This window comes from Fukomys damarensis, unplaced genomic scaffold, assembly GCF_012274545.1.
Source record: "Fukomys damarensis isolate Sample0158 unplaced genomic scaffold, DMR_v1.0_HiC HiC_scaffold_33, whole genome shotgun sequence".
Lineage (NCBI taxonomy): Eukaryota > Metazoa > Chordata > Mammalia > Rodentia > Bathyergidae > Fukomys > Fukomys damarensis.
Genome location: NW_022900945.1, coordinates 55,642,065 through 55,657,113, shown reverse-complemented (window position 1 = coordinate 55,657,113; position 15,049 = coordinate 55,642,065). Strand labels below are relative to the sequence as shown.

Sequence of the window (15,049 nt, the reverse complement as noted above, 5' to 3'; positions counted from 1 at the left end):
CATCATGGACGCCCTGGTCCGCATCAGCGTGAGTTGAGGTGGGGTCCGGGGAGGGGACGGGCGGGGGTCCGGGCAGACCCAGGACCTCGGACAGGTAGGACTGAGGAAAGTGCTGGGCATAAACTAGTGGTAGCAAGTGATGGCAGAGGCAACCGGAGGGTCAGGGTGCAGGGACGAGAGGGGACCCCAGGCCAGCAGGGAGCGAGCCCGCTGGCCCGGTGTAAGCTTCGAGCGGTGAGCTGGGAGCTCTGCTGGGGAGGGCACGTGTGAGTGTGGGTCTGTCCCGAGAAACAGGTCGGGGGGGGGCGATAGGGGAGCCTCCCCAGGTGCAGTTCCCAATTTGCACCCCTCCCCAAGACCCCACCTCCAGCGCCCCCACTCAGGGCTGCTTCCCAGCCAGCGGTTGTCATAGCAACCCGGGCCCGGCTCTCCCAGGGGCGGTGCCAACCCTGCTCCCCCCCGCCGCTTCCTTCTCCCTCTCTCCCTGTCCCTCCCTCCTTTGTGTCAGCTGCGCCCCTGACCGGGATGGCTTCGAAGAGAGGGACCAAGGTGAGGTGTGGGGGTGGGGCGTAGCCTCAGGACCCCGGCCACCCAAAGGGGGAGGGTTACTTCCGGTGGGGAGGGGACTAGAAGGCGGGGCGCTTGCCCCCCCCAGCTTGGGGAAGGGGTTGCGCTGGCTGAAGGGGCAGGAGGGCCGGAGGGTAGGGGGCAAAAGGAAATGGTCTGGAGCCGGGCAGTGAAGGAGATGGATGGGCAAGTGGAGGATGGAGGCTGGGGCTGTCGCAGGCCTGAGCCGCGAGCCGGAGGCAGGAGAGCCAGCAGCGGCGCTGGGCCTCAGAGAGAGGCGGGTTTGCAGGGAGCCTGCAGAGCTCCCAGTGCAGGGTGAGATCCGAACTGGGGCGTTGGCCGGGGGGAGGGGGCAGGGTAACAGGTGAGGGGCTGCCGCGCCTGAGCTTGGAGGAGGGGCTTCCTCGGCTGGGCCTTGGTCCTGGAGCGGAATGTGTGTGACCCAGGGCAAGCCAGTATCTGGCAAAAGGCACGGCAGCTTGGCTGGCCCCTTCCTGAGACACCTGGGTCTTAGGCAGCCGAGGGGCCTGCTGAGATTGCCCAGGTGTCCAGGCTCTGATCCAGCCACCTGGTCCTTCCACAGACGAGCATGAAAAACATGGAGAAGGAACTGCTGTGCCCAGTGTGTCAAGAGATGTACAAGCAGCCATTGGTGCTGCCCTGTACCCACAATGTGTGCCAGGCCTGCGCCCGGGAAGTGCTGGGCCAACAGGGCTACATAGGCCATGGTGGGGACCCCAGCTCCGAGCCCACCTCTCCCGCCTCCACCCCCTCCACCCGCAGCCCCCGCCTCTCCCGCAGAACTCTCGCCAAGCCAGATCGCCTGCAGAACTCTCGCCAGGCCAGATCGCCTGGACCGGCTGCTTAAGTCAGGTGGGGCTGGGGCTGGTGGCTGGGTGGGGATGCAGGGCTGCCCATCACAGAGCCCAGAAGGCCTGTCACTGGTCAGGACCTCTGTGTGTCTTTCTGGGAAAAGCGGTAATGCTTATCTGGGCTGTGATGAGGGCTGAGCTCTGGCCCAGTAAAAACCTAATTTTTCGGTTGAACAGACTTCACCACCCCCAGCCAGCTATAACCCATTTCCTCTACCTCCCGGATCCATCCACAGGCTTTGGGACGTACCCTGGGCGGAAGCGAGGTGCGTTGCACCCCCAGGTGATCATGTTCCCCTGCCCAGCCTGCCAGGGTGACGTGGAGCTGGGGGAGAGGGGCCTGGCGGGGCTTTTCCGGAACCTGACCCTAGAGCGCGTGGTGGAGCGGTACCGCCAGAGTGTGAGCGTGGGAGGCGCCATCCTGTGCCAGTTGTGCAAGCCCCCGCCACTAGAGGCCACCAAGGGCTGCACTGAGTGCCGTGCCACCTTCTGCAATGAGTGCTTCAAGCTCTTCCACCCCTGGGGCACCCAGAAGGCCCAGCATGAGCCCACCCTGCCCACCCTCTCCTTCCGCCCCAAGGTGAGCCAGCTCTGGCAGGGCCTGGGGAGGGAGGGATATGACGGTGCTGGGTGTGTGGGGTACCTGCCCTGTGGGCTTCCCAAAGGAGGTGAGCAGGAGGTTGCCACTGCCAGGCTCTGTTCTCTGCAACAAACTCACGGGGAAATCACTGAGCTCTCTGAGCCTCCCTGTCATCTGCTCAGGGAGACAATAGTATCTGCATACTGCAGGACCTTGATGGGATCAGGAAAGACATTTGTTCACTGAAGAGCCTTATCTGTGCACTACCGAGGTCGAGGTCCGCATACCTTACTCTCTGAACAGTGACTGAGCAGCTAGGAGCACAGTGCTATTTTAGGTGGTGGGCGCCCACAGAGAACAAGACAGACAAGGTGAATGAGGAACCAGAAGCTTAGATTAATTATCATCATTATTGTTTTGTTTTGTTTTCGGTTTTTTGAGACAGGGTCTCACTATGTAGTTGAGACTGACCTGGAACTCACTATGTAGCCCAGGCTGGTCTTGAACTCACAGCGATCCTCCTGCCTCAGCCTCCCAAAGTGCTGGGATTACAGGCATGTGCCACCACACCCGGCTTCATTATTATTGTTATTCTCACACATCTGACCAGGTAGATGCAGGAGGAGCCCTGCTAGAGAAAGTGGCATTGCCTTGGAGGCCATAGGGAGGGATTTGATGCCAGTGTGTGCCACTGGGTGGCACTGTGGAGCCTCGCCTGCTGCTCTGGCACTGGACACTGACCCTTGGAGGGAGGACATCAAACTGCTCCTGCGGTAGGTCAGCTCCCTGGCTGGCTATCTCACTGTCCTTTGTGTCCCTAGGGCCTGATGTGCCCAGACCACAAGGAAGAGGTGACTCATTACTGCAAGACGTGTCAACGGCTGGTATGCCAACTCTGCCGGGTGCGGCGCACCCACAGCGGGCACAAGATCACACCAGTGCTCAGTGCGTACCAGGCACTCAAGGTGAGGACCCTCTCGCTCAGCCCCAGCCCCAGCTCACACTCACCTCACACTCCTCCGAACTCTTGGCATCCGTAGAGCCAAGCATGATCTCCACTGCTCTCTTCCCATCAGGACAAGCTGACAAAGAGCTTGACATACATCCTGGGAAACCAGGACACTGTACAGACCCAGATCTGTGAGCTGGAGGAGACCGTCCGGCACACAGAGGTGAGGGAGGGCATGGAGGTGGGCCCTGGGGCTGCCTGGGAGCGGGCAGGAAGGGGACCTGGTGGACAGGAAGCCCATGAGGGGTGCACACGTGTGGAGCTGGAGGCTCTGGGTTAGCGGGAGCACAGTGCCTGGGCTGCACAGCTCCAGCTGGGAAGAGGCTCGGGACCTTGGGCTCAGCTCCTCTCAGGGTTAGGGCTCCTCCCTGGAGCCAGCATAGGTGAGAGCCCAGACCTCTCCTGCCAGATTAGATTAGGCAGCTTGGGGGTGAACAAAAAGGCTGCCAGACCAAGGGGACGCTAGAGCAGTGGTGGCTTCTTATTTGGGTGAGGAATATGAAGGAGTCATGGCAAAATGTCCCAAATTGGTGTGACGGTTGTTTTAGGTTGGAATCCCAGGAAGTACCTTAGCTTCAGAAAAGATGTCTTGACCTGTGTCTTCCACGTTCTTTTTTATTTTTTTATTTTTTTTTGGTTTTTTGAGATAGGGTCTCACTATGTAGTTCAGACTGCTCTGGAACTCACTGTGTAGCCCCGGCTGGTCTTGATCCTCCTGCCTCAGCCTCCCGAGTGCTGGGATTACAGACGTGCACCGCCACACCCAGCTTTCCACTTGATCCTAGAGGGATATCCCTCACATACCTGGGCCCTGTGATCAGGGTGCCACAGAACTTGAACAAACAGACGAAGGACCTCATTTTCCACTTGTCTTTTAGCAACACCCCTGGACTCCTAACCCTAGTCCAGATACCCTTGCCTGTCTTTCCTTCACAGAGGCTTCGCTCTAGGGCCAGGCATGGAGCTCAGTGGCACAGCAGAGCAAAGCCCTGGGTTTCAGCCCCAGCAGCCCCCTCCCGCAAAAACCAAATGGATTATTCTTTGTTTTGGAAGTTTAAAAGCACCATCCTTTGTTTTATTTTTTTCTTTTTTTTTTTGAGACAGGGTCTGCTGGGATTACAGATGTGCGCCACCACACCCAGCAAAAACATCATTGTTTGGACATTTATTTGGACTTCACTCTCGTTTAAATATCCCCATGTACACATAAAATTAATTTTAAAATGTATGCTTTCGGCTAAGATCAAATGTAACATTTATGCTTTTTTTCTGTATATTTGGGCTCTTTGATCTAGTCAAAAAGGGGCAAGTGGAAGGGACCTCTCTCCTTACAGTTACGATATGAGCACCCAGGAAGGTTAGAACAAGTGGCTGGCCAGGAGCTGAGCCCATCTGGCAGTGCTAAGTGCTGTGGCCCTCCCTAAAGGAGTGGTAGGATTTCCCCATCCTCTGGTCCTGGCTGGGGTGTGGTGTCCCAGGCGGCTGGCACAGGCGCCCCTCCAAGAGGAAGAGAGTAAGTCACACATCCTCTGGGTGTTTTTCCCGAGCAGGTGAGTGGTCAGCAAGCCAAGGAGGAGGTGTCCCAGCTGGTGCGGGGGCTCGGGGCTGTGCTGGAAGAGAAGCGGGCCTCGCTGCTCCAGGCCATCGAAGAATGCCAGCAGGAGCGGCTGGCCCGACTCAGCACCCAGCTGCAGGAGCACCGGAGCCTGCTGGATGGCTCGGGTCTGGTGGGCTATGCCCAGGAAGTGCTTAAGGAAACAGACCAGCCTTGCTTTGTGCAAGCAGCCAAGCAGCTGCACAACAGGTACTGAGGGGCACGGCATGGGGCACAGGCCCCTGGGAGGCATGGGTGTCGCGGGCGTAGCCAATGTCTAAGGTAACGTCTAAGGTGCTGCCAGGTGGAGAGCAGGGGCGCTGGGTGCTTCCATAAGGCCAGGCCGATGCTGACTGTTCCAGGGGCGAGAACGAGCCAGAGCGAAGGCCCAGGCCCTAGGGCTAGGCAAGGCAGAGCAAAGGGGAAGGGTGGCTGCCCAGACAGCAGCCCCTGACCCTTTCCTGCGCCGTCACAGGATCGCCCGAGCTACTGAGGCCCTTCAGACCTTCCGGCCGGCTGCCGGCTCCTCCTTCCGTCACTGCCAGCTGGACGTGAGTCGTGAGCTGAAGCTGCTGACGGAGCTTAACTTCCTGCGAGGTGAGGAGATGGCCAGGCCCGTGCCCAAGCAGAGCCTCCTTCCCTTCCTCCCCAGCAGCGGGCCCGGGGGGCAGTGCCCACCAGGGACTTCCGGCCTCCTGCCTGGCCCGGCCAGCCACTGCTCCCACCTGCCACACCGTCCTACCGCGCTCAGCGCTGCTTCTCCCTCTCTTTGTTTGTAGGCTGTGGCTACCGCGGACTCTGCTCCGGAGCACCCCAGGCAAGTCAGCGGCCCTGCCCCGGGGGTCCTGCCCCCCGCCGGGCCCCACCCCACTCCCACACACTCCTCTCTTAGTCCTCCACCTGCCACGGCCCTGGCTCTCTTCTTCAGGTGCTCACCTAAGCCTGGCCCTCTGAATTTTGTCCCTGTGACCCTTGCCCTTGGACTTGCACTGTTCCCCTGGGCCTACACAGCCTGCCTTGCCAGTGAGCTTGCTCTCCTTCTGCCGTCCCCCACCCGTTTCTGTCTTGCTGTCCCTGGTGCCTCCTCCCTGACCCTATGCCTTCCTTCCTGCTCAGGGCCCTCTTGCCTGGGTTCCAGTGGCCTCTACCTGCCTCACCCAGGGCTCCTCCTAACTCCTAGACTGAGGTGCAAGGACCCCCAGAACTTGTCCGCTCTTCTACCCCATGTGACCGAAGAGGAAGCAGGCTCAGAAAGGGGCAGAGTCAGGCAACAGCAGATCAGGACCAGGGAGGGCGCAGCCCTATGACCCCCGCCCAGCACGATCCTACCTCTTTGTCCCCTGGGCCCTGCCCACTCCTTGCCCAAGGCCCAGATGGGTTCTTTGCCCAGTTCCCTCACCCACACTCACCCCCCGGCTCCCGCTGCTTTCCCTTTTCCTGCCTGCCCTGCCCTCCATGCCAGGCCGGTGGCCAGGCCCTGACTGACTCCCTTCTCTTCCCACAGTGCCCGAGGCTCCTGTCATAGACACCCAGCGCACCTTTGCCTACGATCAGATCTTCCTGTGCTGGCGGCTGCCCCCGCACTCGCCACCCGCCTGGCACTACACCGTTGAGTTCCGGCGCACAGATGTGCCTGCCCAGCAGGGCCCCACACGCTGGCAGCGGCGGGAGGAGGTAAGGGGCACCAGCGCCCTTCTTGAGAACCCCGACACAGGCTCTGTGTATGTGCTGCGTGTCCGAGGCTGCAACAAGGCGGGCTACGGCGAGTACAGCGAGGACGTGCACCTGCACACGCCCCCAGCACCCGGTGAGCCCCAGGCATGGGCGCGGTGGGCACGGGGCTGGGGGCTGGGCGTGGTGCTCAGCGGGCTCCAGGGGGGCCCTGGAGAGGGTTCATGCTGTGGGCCACACACCCTCAGCCCGGAGCTGGACAGCCCTGGTCCCTGCCCCAGCTCTGCCCCCTGCCAGCTGCTTGCCCTGGCCACATTTTACACCTTCAGAGTCCTCTAATAATAGTCATATGGTTACCAGGAGAGTTAAACTGTTGTGGGATAATACGTGCAAAGACAGCGGTTTCCAGCTCATAGTAAGGGCTCAAGAGATGTTAGCAAATAGCCGGGCGGGAGGTGCACACCTGTAATCTCAACTACTTAGGGGGCTGAGGCAGGAGTGTGGCAAGTTCCAGGCCAGCCTGGCCAACCCAGCAAGAGCCTGTCTCCATATACAGAAAGAGTAAGTGGGCCGGGGATATAGCTCAGCGGTTCCACTGCCTGCCTCACAAGCGCAAGGTCTTGAGTTCGATCCCCAGCACCAAAAAAAGAAAGAAAGAAAGAGTAAGCTGAGCATGGTGGTCACATCGGTGATGCAAAGCATTCTGGGGGCTGAGGCAGGAGGAGGGTGACCGCAAGCCCAGCCTGAGCCACTGAATGGCTTCCCAAGACCCTGTCTCAAAATGAAAAAGTTTTAGAAAGGTCTAGGGATGTAGCTCAGAGAAAAGGCCCCAGCACCACATAGTAACAATAGCAATGACAGCAATAATGATAATAATTGCTGGGCATGATGGTGCACGCCTGTAATCCCAGCACTAGGAAGGCTGAGGCAGGAGGATCGCTGGGAGTTCAAGACCAGCCTGGGCTACACAGTGAGTTCCGGAGCAGTCTGAACTCACAGTGAGACCCTGTCTCAAAAAACAAAAAAATAGTAATTATTATTATAAAAAGACAGGATATAAGTCAGTGTAATGTGCTTGGCTAGTACCTGTGAGGCCTTGGGTTCAATCTGTAAAGAAGGAAAAAAAAAAAGCAAAATGGCTGTAGGAAATAGTTCATAGCCTGAGGCTGAGGGCAGGAGGGGTTGGGTTGGATGCAGGGCCAGGCCGGCCGTGGCAGGTGTCCCCAGGTACAGTGGGGCCTCGGGAGCCATGGTCTGTGGTTTCTGTGGTGTTGCCCACTAAACGTTCCCGGCCCCCACGCCTGTGCCCTCACTGCGGCTCCTGGCCCGTTCCTGGTAACCGACCTGCACGCTCACCTCCGTCCCTGGTGCCAGTGTTTGTCACTAGAGTCCGTCCTTCTGTCTCAACCCTCCTCCTCCTCCTTCTAGTCCTGCACTTCTTCCTCGATGGCCGCTGGGGTGCCAGCCGAGAGCGGCTGGCCATCAGCAAGGACCAGCGAGCCGTGCGGAGCGTCCCCGGGCTGCCCTTGCTGCTGGCTGCTGAGCGGCTGCTGACTGGCTGCCACCTGAGCGTGGACGTGGTCCTGGGTGATGTGGCTGTGACCCAGGGCCGCAGCTACTGGGCCTGCGCTGTAGACCCTGCCTCCTACTTGGTCAAGGTGGGCGTCGGGCTGGAGAGCAAGCTCCAGGAAAGCTTCCAGGGTGCCCCGGATGTGATCAGCCCCAGGTCTGGGCCCCCGGGAGGGTGGGGAGCTGGGCAGTGCTGCGGGTGGGGCAGGAATGGGGGACAGACTCGCTGCAGTGGGGTGGGGGAGGGGTGGGAAGGAGGAAGAGGCAGAAGCAGCGAGCCAGGCAGGGAGACCTGGGCCAGGAGAGCTGTCTGTGTGTTGGCAGAAGGGGCTTCGAGGGTGGGTTTCCAGGGGAGAGGGGAGAGGGATGGCAGAAGGGGAAGCCGCACCTCCTTCGTCTGTCCCTCAGGGCCGGAGCACCACCTTCCAAGCCCCTTGCCCTTCCTCCCTCATACCCTGTTCCCAACCTCCTTGCTCCACAGAATTTCTAAGATCTCCTTCACCCACCTCTTTTCCTAGAATTCTTCCTTCAAACATCGCAGCCCCCCTCACCCAACATCCTACTTAACAGCCTCCTACAAGGGCCTCTCTCCGTGAACACTTTCTCCCCAGCACTCTACCCCTAACACCGCACCTCTAACAAGCGCCTTCTCCCCAATTCCCTCTGAGGCCCTGTGTCCCCAATCCTGTGTCCCTCTAGCACCCCACATCAATCCGCCTCTGTCTGTCTCTGGTATCCCTTCCTGCGCCCGTCTCCTGTATCTTAATCATGAACCCCCATTCTTCCAGCATCCCCTGCCTCTCCAAACCATGCCCTCAGCAGGTTGGAGTTTCCCAAGAGCATTTCTCTTGATCTTGCTCAGTGCCACGTAACCTCGCTGAGCTGGTGGTGTCTTCCCTTCTCTACCCTACACCTTTGCCAATAGCTTTCCTTGAGGTGCCCTGTGCCCCTGCCCACGCCCAGCCCTGCACTGACACCTGCCTCCTCAGCACTCTTCTCCTGATGCTTCGTGCTCCCTAACACCCACCCCTCCAACCTCTCAGCCCCCAGCCCCCACTGCCCACTTCCTTACCCCTCCCCAACATCTACCCACCACCGCTCCTGCAGGTACGACCCGGACAGTGGGCACGACAGCGGTGCTGAGGACGCCACGGTGGAGGCGTCGCCACCCTTCGCTTTCCTCACCATCGGCATGGGCAAGATCCTGCTGGGCTCTGGAGCGAACGCAAATGCTGGGCTGACAGGGAGGGATGGCCCAGCGGCCAGCTGCACAGTGCCCCTGCCACCCCGCCTGGGCATCTGCCTGGACTATGAGCAGGGCCGGGTTTCCTTCCTGGATGCCGTGTCCTTCCGTGGGCTCCTGGAGTGCCCCCTGGACTGCTCGGGGCCTGTGTGCCCTGCCTTCTGCTTCATTGGGGGAGGTGCAGTGCAGCTCCAGGAGCCGGTGGGCACCAAGCCTGAGAGGAAAGTTACCATTGGGGGCTTCGCCAAATTGGACTGATCCTGTCAGATGCCTCGTCCAGCCGTGGGCTGGCTGGGCCCTGCCTCCCCAAGCCTCCTGGCACCAGGTTGCTCCTGAGCAGCTTCTCCCACCCCTCCCTCCATGTGGCCCTGCCCCGCACCCTCTGTCTGTGCCTTCCCAGGGCTTCCTCTGCTGTTCCCTCGGGGGCTCTCCTCTGCTCGTCTTTCTGAATGTGCCAGGCCTCTGCCCCACGCCCTGCCCTTGGCATCTTACCCAGATCATGGAGAGACCCCCTTCCCACCCCATCCTGTGCCCCAAGGCTGACTGGGAGGGAGGGCACCTCCGACACTGGGCATGATCCTCAGTCTGCCTTTTGCCTTGCCAAGCTCTCTGACCCATCGGCACTGAGCTGCAGCCTGGGGGCGATAGGCTTTGGCCTCCACAGAGAGGGAGGAGGGACCTGATCATCCTGCTTTATTTATTTGGGTCCACACATCCCTAGCTGCATGTCCCCATGTTCCTCTCCTCCTCTTGCATGCTTTACCTGTCCTGCACCCATGCCAAAGTACCAAGTCTCCCTGCGGGACCGAGCTGAGGCTGGGTGTCCCTCTGGGTTGGGCCAGACAAGGCCTCTGGTGCCGCTGCTGCCTCCCTGTGGTGGGCACTGCTAGGCCTGTGCAGAGCAACAGCTGTACTTTTCATGATTTATAAACAATAAACTGTGACGCCAGGCACATTTTTGCCTTCCCTGAATGTGACTGACTGTTCCTCCAGACTTCTGTGCTGGCGGGGGAGCAGAGGCTTTCAGGGTGCCAGGAGGATGTGGTGCCTAAGAGGACTCCTCCAGCCGGGTGCCCAACTCCAGCCACACCCGAATCAAGCCTAGGCTTTGCACCCTCTTGCCGCCAGGGGGCGCAGCAGTCACTGCTGGTACCAGGCCCTGGGGGATTGTGATTGAGGGGGCCAGGCACCGTGCCCGGGCCCAAAGGGGTCAAGGAACCAGAACCACTTCCCCATTCCCAGGGTGCCAGGGAGCCCACCCCAGAGGCAGCAGGCAGGTGGGGCCGCCAGGGGGCAGGGAGGGGACAGGACCTGGTGCCAACACCCGGATATGTTCCAGCCCCTGCTTATCACTACCTGTGTTGACTCTGCCGCTGTTATCATTGCCCAAGGATTTACTTCACACCCGGGCAGCTAAGAATAGAGCTGCATGGTGGCACAGTGCCAGCGAGAGAGGGGGCACAGGCCAGCAGTGAAACTCAGGCCCAGGAGAAGGGCCAGTCATGCCACAGGGGAGCTGGCCTGGGTTTCGCTTCTTTCCTCTCACGCCACAGGAACGGGGAAAGAAGTGACTCCCGACTTCCTCCACAGGTCATCGACCTCCCCACGTGGTCTGCTTCTCAAACACAGCTCCTCCAGCCCTTGTCCCTCCAGTGTCTTCTCCCAACGCCCCTCCCAGGCCTCTCTGCCATGCTTTCTGACCGCCCTTCTGGCCATGGTCACAGATGAAGGATCACAAGTGGGCACAGGGGACACATTTTATTGGGTCGTGTTTGGGTTCCCACACTCCAGGCTCCTTGGACCAGTCCTCCCGGAAGGGCCAACTTCCTGCTGCCCCGCTGCCCCAGGCATTTTCCCCAGGGCAGGGCTGGGCTTCACCAGGATGAGGTGGGCAGGAGGCTTGGCAGAGCCTCTGAGAAAAGCTGTGAGCAGCCCACCTGAGCTCCCAGATCACCAGCCCAGACCTGCGGACGGGGCTCTGGCAGTGAAGACCTGAGACTGGCACTTCTGCCCACCGCCAAGCAGGTGACCAGCTCCTACAAGTTGGCAGAAGTGGCTGCCACTGCCGGGTTGGTATAAGAGAGGCTGCCACCGCCATTTCCTGTAGAAACCTGGGTGGGGGGAAAAGGGACTGGGGATATGGGGCAGAAACCACCTCCAGGGTTCCTGGATGCTACCCAGGCTAAGGTGAGGGATCTGGGGCCCAGCCCGCTCTCACGGGGTTAACTGGGAAAGAGCACCTGCTGGCCCCACCAGCAGCCAGGTGACTATAAACAGCTGCTCCCCTCCTCTTTTGCCCTTGGGGACACTCAAGCTCCCCTGCCTGCTCTTCTGCCCCTCTCTGCCTCCATTCCCTGCCCCTCTGGTCCAGGGTGTGTGTGGGTGTGCGTGTGCGTGGGTGTAAAGGAGAGGCCAATCCCCAGGAGGGGGAAAATGGGGCAAGAAAAGGAAATTTCTCTCCTCCCCCACCCAGGCTGCTCTCAAGTCCTAGGTGGCTGCAGTAATTATTTACCAGGCCCTGCAGAGGTCAGGAGAGGAAAGAGGGAGGGGTCCCCTTGCTCCCTGGCTCAGCAACTTCCTCTGCCTGGGGAAAGCCCCCAGTTTCCCTGCCTGCACTCACCCCTTGAGACTCCTGTGGAAAGGGCTCCCGGGCACAGCGCCCCACCCGTTTCTCCTCAGGGCATCCTACTGAGCACCGCCCTGTAAAATCGGAGGGGCCCAGGCTGCCTGGTGTGACAACACTAGTGCTGAGTGTTGGCTGTGAGTCCTGGTCCGTCCGCCATCCCCCTCACCGCCTGGCCAGAACCCCTTCCTCCACCTCCATCCCGGCCCAGCGCTCCACAGCTCACCCCTCCAAGCTCCTTGGCTCCCAAGTGCCCCTCCCCACACCACCTGCCTGACCAGAGCCTCTACCGTGGGCCCAGCCTCACCTCCTCATATGGGCTGCGTCTGGTGCTGCCGGGGGGCACGTAGCGCCCATGTGTGTGGTAGGTGGGGTATTCGCTCATGGGGTGGTAGGTGTCCCGGGTCGGAAAGATGTCCAGGTGCCCATAGCTCTTCCGGCGGCACTGAAACACAGCCTAGGAGTACACGAGGTTACAGTGGTCGGGGTCCTGGCCTCCTGGCCCCCAAGGACTCGGGTGAAGGCCTGGACCTGAGCACTTACCAGGGTGACGTAGTAGATCATGGCCAGCAGGACCAGAACGCAGACCAGCACCAGCAGGGCGATGCCCCAGCCTGGCACCCCGGACTGGGCAGTGGAAGAAGGAACCTGCACCTCACTCACTAAAAGGAAAAGCAGTGGTCAGGGCCATCGCCCCCCACTAACACCAACGCAAAGAGGGGAACCGGCGCCGGAGGAAAGGGGTGCTGCCTGGTGCTGGGCTGCAGCCAGGGACAGAGCTCACCCCTGACTTGTGAAATGTCCAGATAGTATCTTTTGGCTTCCGCTATACTCCCCATGAGTTGTGAGCTCACGCTCTGGTCACTGGCAGTGCCCTTCCGGAACAGCAGCACTGACTCCACCGCCACAGACCCTGGCCTGGTCACAGGGAACAGCCACTCAGGACAGGTGCCAGCCTCTGCCGCAACCTCTCCCCAGCCATGGACGCACTCTCCCTCCCCACCACCGGGACAGCACCCACAGTCCTACCCAAGCCATACCTAAACTTGATACTCAAGAGGCCCAGAAAATCCTGTCCATAGATCTGCAAAAACTGGGGTGAGAGGGAAAGGACTCAGCTTTGGCGCAAAGGATTGAAGCAGTCGTGAAGGCTGCTTTAGAGCACAGCAAAGGCAGATACCCACCAGCGCAGAAATGTTCTTCTCCAGCCCTTGATAGTAGTGGGTGCTGGGATCTTCCAGAGAAGAATTAAACTGAAGGTTCAAAATCTCAAAAGACAGCGTGAAGAGAGAGACCATACCAGACAGCTGAGGAGGACTGGAGGGAGGAGAGGGAGGCGCCGTGTCATGGTCAGTGCTACCAGTGGTCGTCCCGCTGCCGGGGCCGGCAAGCGGGGTGGAAGTAGGAGACTGGTAGCTGGGCAATGAGGACTGAGACTCCTTGCTGACTGGGGTTGTGGTGGCCACAGCAGAGGAGCCACTGTGAGCTGGAGTGGTGGCTAGGCCTGAGGCAGAGTTGGTGGCTGGGGCTGAGGTCCCCTCGTGGACTGAGGTAGTGGCTGAGGCAGATATAGAGCTGGTGGTGGCCAGTGCTGTGGAGCTACTGTGGACTGTAGGGGTGCCCGTGCCTGACGCAGAGCTGGTGACTGGCGCTGAAGTCCTCTCGTGGACTGTAGACGTGGCCACTTCTGCAGAACTGGTGGCCGGGACTGAGGTGCCGGTGTGGACAGTAGAGGTGGCCGCTTCTGTAGAGCTGGTGGTGGCCGGGGCTGAGGTGCCGGTGTGGACAGTAGAGGTGGCCGCTTCTGTAGAGCTGGTGGCTGGGGCTGAGAGGCTGTGGCGGACCTTAGTGGTGTCTAACCCTGACGCAGAGCTGGTAGCTGGGGCTGAGGTGCCGGTGTGGACTGTAAAGGTGGTAGCAGCCCCAGTGGCTGTAGTGAAGGTGACACTGTAGCCTGTGGTGGCAGCTGAGGCTGGTGTGGTGAGGCTGCTCTGAGATAAGGTGACGCCATTCTTCTGGCCTGTAAGGGCAGCAGAGCCTTAACCAGGACTGAGGGTGGGGAATGAACTGCTAGTCATGCTCACAGCGCTGCTCTCAGGGGCTGGGCACTGGGCTGCTTTGGATAGGCAAGTTTCTGTTTTTCTCCTCCGACTAGGGCCAGAAGTTGGAAGAGCCATTGGGTTGGAGGGCAACTCAGAACCAGGAGAAAATGTCACCTCTGGCAACCAGAAAAGTAATATAGGAAGCCTGGGGAGTGGGCAGCAGAGCAGCCCTCTTCCTTCCCTTCCACAGCCACCTTCTCTCTTCACTCTGCCTCTGCCCCAGCAGTTACCTCACCCGGGTCCCTCCGCTAGGCTTCTTTGGGGGAACATTTGCCTCCCCTGCCATTCTCCTGGGGGCCACCCCTTCTCTGCCTGTCCTCACCCTCTCTCCATGCAGGCACAGTCTAGGCCACCACTGTTTACAACTTTCTGGAGGCGCCGTTTGCCAGGAAGCAAAATCCAAAGAAAGGCCAGGAAGAACCCCTCCCCACCTTGTGCCCCTCACCTGTAAGCACCAGCAGTAGAAGCAGCAAGAAAAAGGGGGCCTGTGTCCCCGGTGTCATAGCGCTGGTGAACTGGCCGGAGGGGGCAGAGCAGACTGCGCCGGCGCTGCGTGTGAGGTAGAGCAGCGCTGGTGCCTGCTGCTTTATACCGGTCCCCCTCCTGCCCTAGGCACAGCCGGAGCAGGTGACAGGTGACAACACCCGCCCCCTCCCCCTCCTCTACGTCCTTTTTCCTCCTCCTCCCCAGCCATTCCTGGGTAGGGTATGTGGGCTCCAAGTCAATCTTCTGACAACCTGTTTGCTCTCCAACTGGCCTCCTTTCATCAACCACTCCCTGACCCCAGAAGGGGTAAGTGAGTCTGAGGCTGCGGCCCCTGCCCTAGTTTTGGCCCCAGAACAACAGCTAAGGTGAAGACAGAGCAGAGAGAGCGGGCTGCGCAGGGAGCCCACCCTAGATGCACTGCACCCCTACTCCTGCTCTCCTGGGTCCTCTGAGCCCCGCCCCCGGGCTGCGACGGAGTAAGAGGGCTCGGCAGCGAGTGCGTGAGCGCGCGGTGCAGACCCTGACTTCCTCCCCCACTTCCCCGAATCGCCCCACCTTGTAACCGCTCCCCGCCCCTTCCACCGCAGCTCTACCCTGAAACCCGCAGTCCCCGCCCCGGCCGGACTTTCCGGCAACCTAGGCGCCTTTCTTGGCTTTCGCTCGAGAAGCGGGTGGAGGGAAACTTCCACCTAGAGGAGGACGAGACCTGGCCCAGCAAGCCCTGAGGCCCTTC

General features: G+C 60.3%; 2 protein-coding genes across 3 annotated transcripts; one reads left to right on the top strand and one right to left on the bottom strand.

The window, feature by feature from the left end:
• The first annotated feature begins 35 nt into the window (after nt 1–35).
• Trim46 (tripartite motif containing 46) lies at nt 36–10,058 on the top strand. Its single transcript, XM_010643878.1, is given in 11 exon segments — nt 36–549; nt 1,151–1,408; nt 1,410–1,440; nt 1,676–2,019; nt 2,841–2,984; nt 3,096–3,191; nt 4,579–4,832; nt 5,098–5,219; nt 6,127–6,429; nt 7,722–8,019; nt 8,970–10,058. Coding segments are annotated over 11 exon segments (2,268 nt in total). The 5' UTR covers nt 36–525; the 3' UTR covers nt 9,364–10,058.
• A 792-nt stretch (nt 10,059–10,850) lies between these two features.
• Muc1 (mucin 1, cell surface associated) lies at nt 10,851–14,437 on the bottom strand. 2 transcript variants are annotated; one of them, XR_784229.2, is made up of 8 exons: nt 14,276–14,436; nt 12,913–13,748; nt 12,769–12,821; nt 12,513–12,646; nt 12,272–12,390; nt 12,036–12,185; nt 11,726–11,805; nt 11,169–11,216 (listed from the first exon to the last, which is right to left on the bottom strand). XR_784229.2 is itself a non-coding variant. In XM_010643877.3 (7 exons), the coding sequence occupies exons 1-7, from the start codon at nt 14,331–14,333 to the stop codon at nt 11,142–11,144; spliced, it is 1,425 nt and encodes a 474-aa protein (XP_010642179.1). In that variant the 5' UTR covers nt 14,334–14,437; the 3' UTR covers nt 10,851–11,141. The 2 variants fall into 2 exon arrangements, 1 of the variants encoding a protein (XP_010642179.1); XM_010643877.3 differs by lacking the exon at nt 11,726–11,805 and having other exon boundaries at nt 10,851–11,216; nt 14,276–14,437.
• Between the last annotated feature and the right edge of the window lie 612 nt (nt 14,438–15,049).

What these genes read in the sequence shown, in the direction of transcription:
- Muc1 (XM_010643877.3), bottom strand. Translation starts at nt 14,333, where the DNA reads ATGACACCGGGGACACAGGCCCCCTTTTTCTTGCTGCTTCTACTGCTG. An exon ending in GGACATTTCACAAGTCAGGG is followed by an intron (nt 12,391 to 12,512) that starts GTGAGCTCTGTC and finishes TTTTCCTTTTAG; the next exon opens with TGAGTGAGGTGCAGGTTCCT. An exon ending in TGATCTACTACGTCACCCTG is followed by an intron (nt 12,186 to 12,271) that starts GTAAGTGCTCAG and finishes GTGTACTCCTAG; the next exon opens with GCTGTGTTTCAGTGCCGCCG.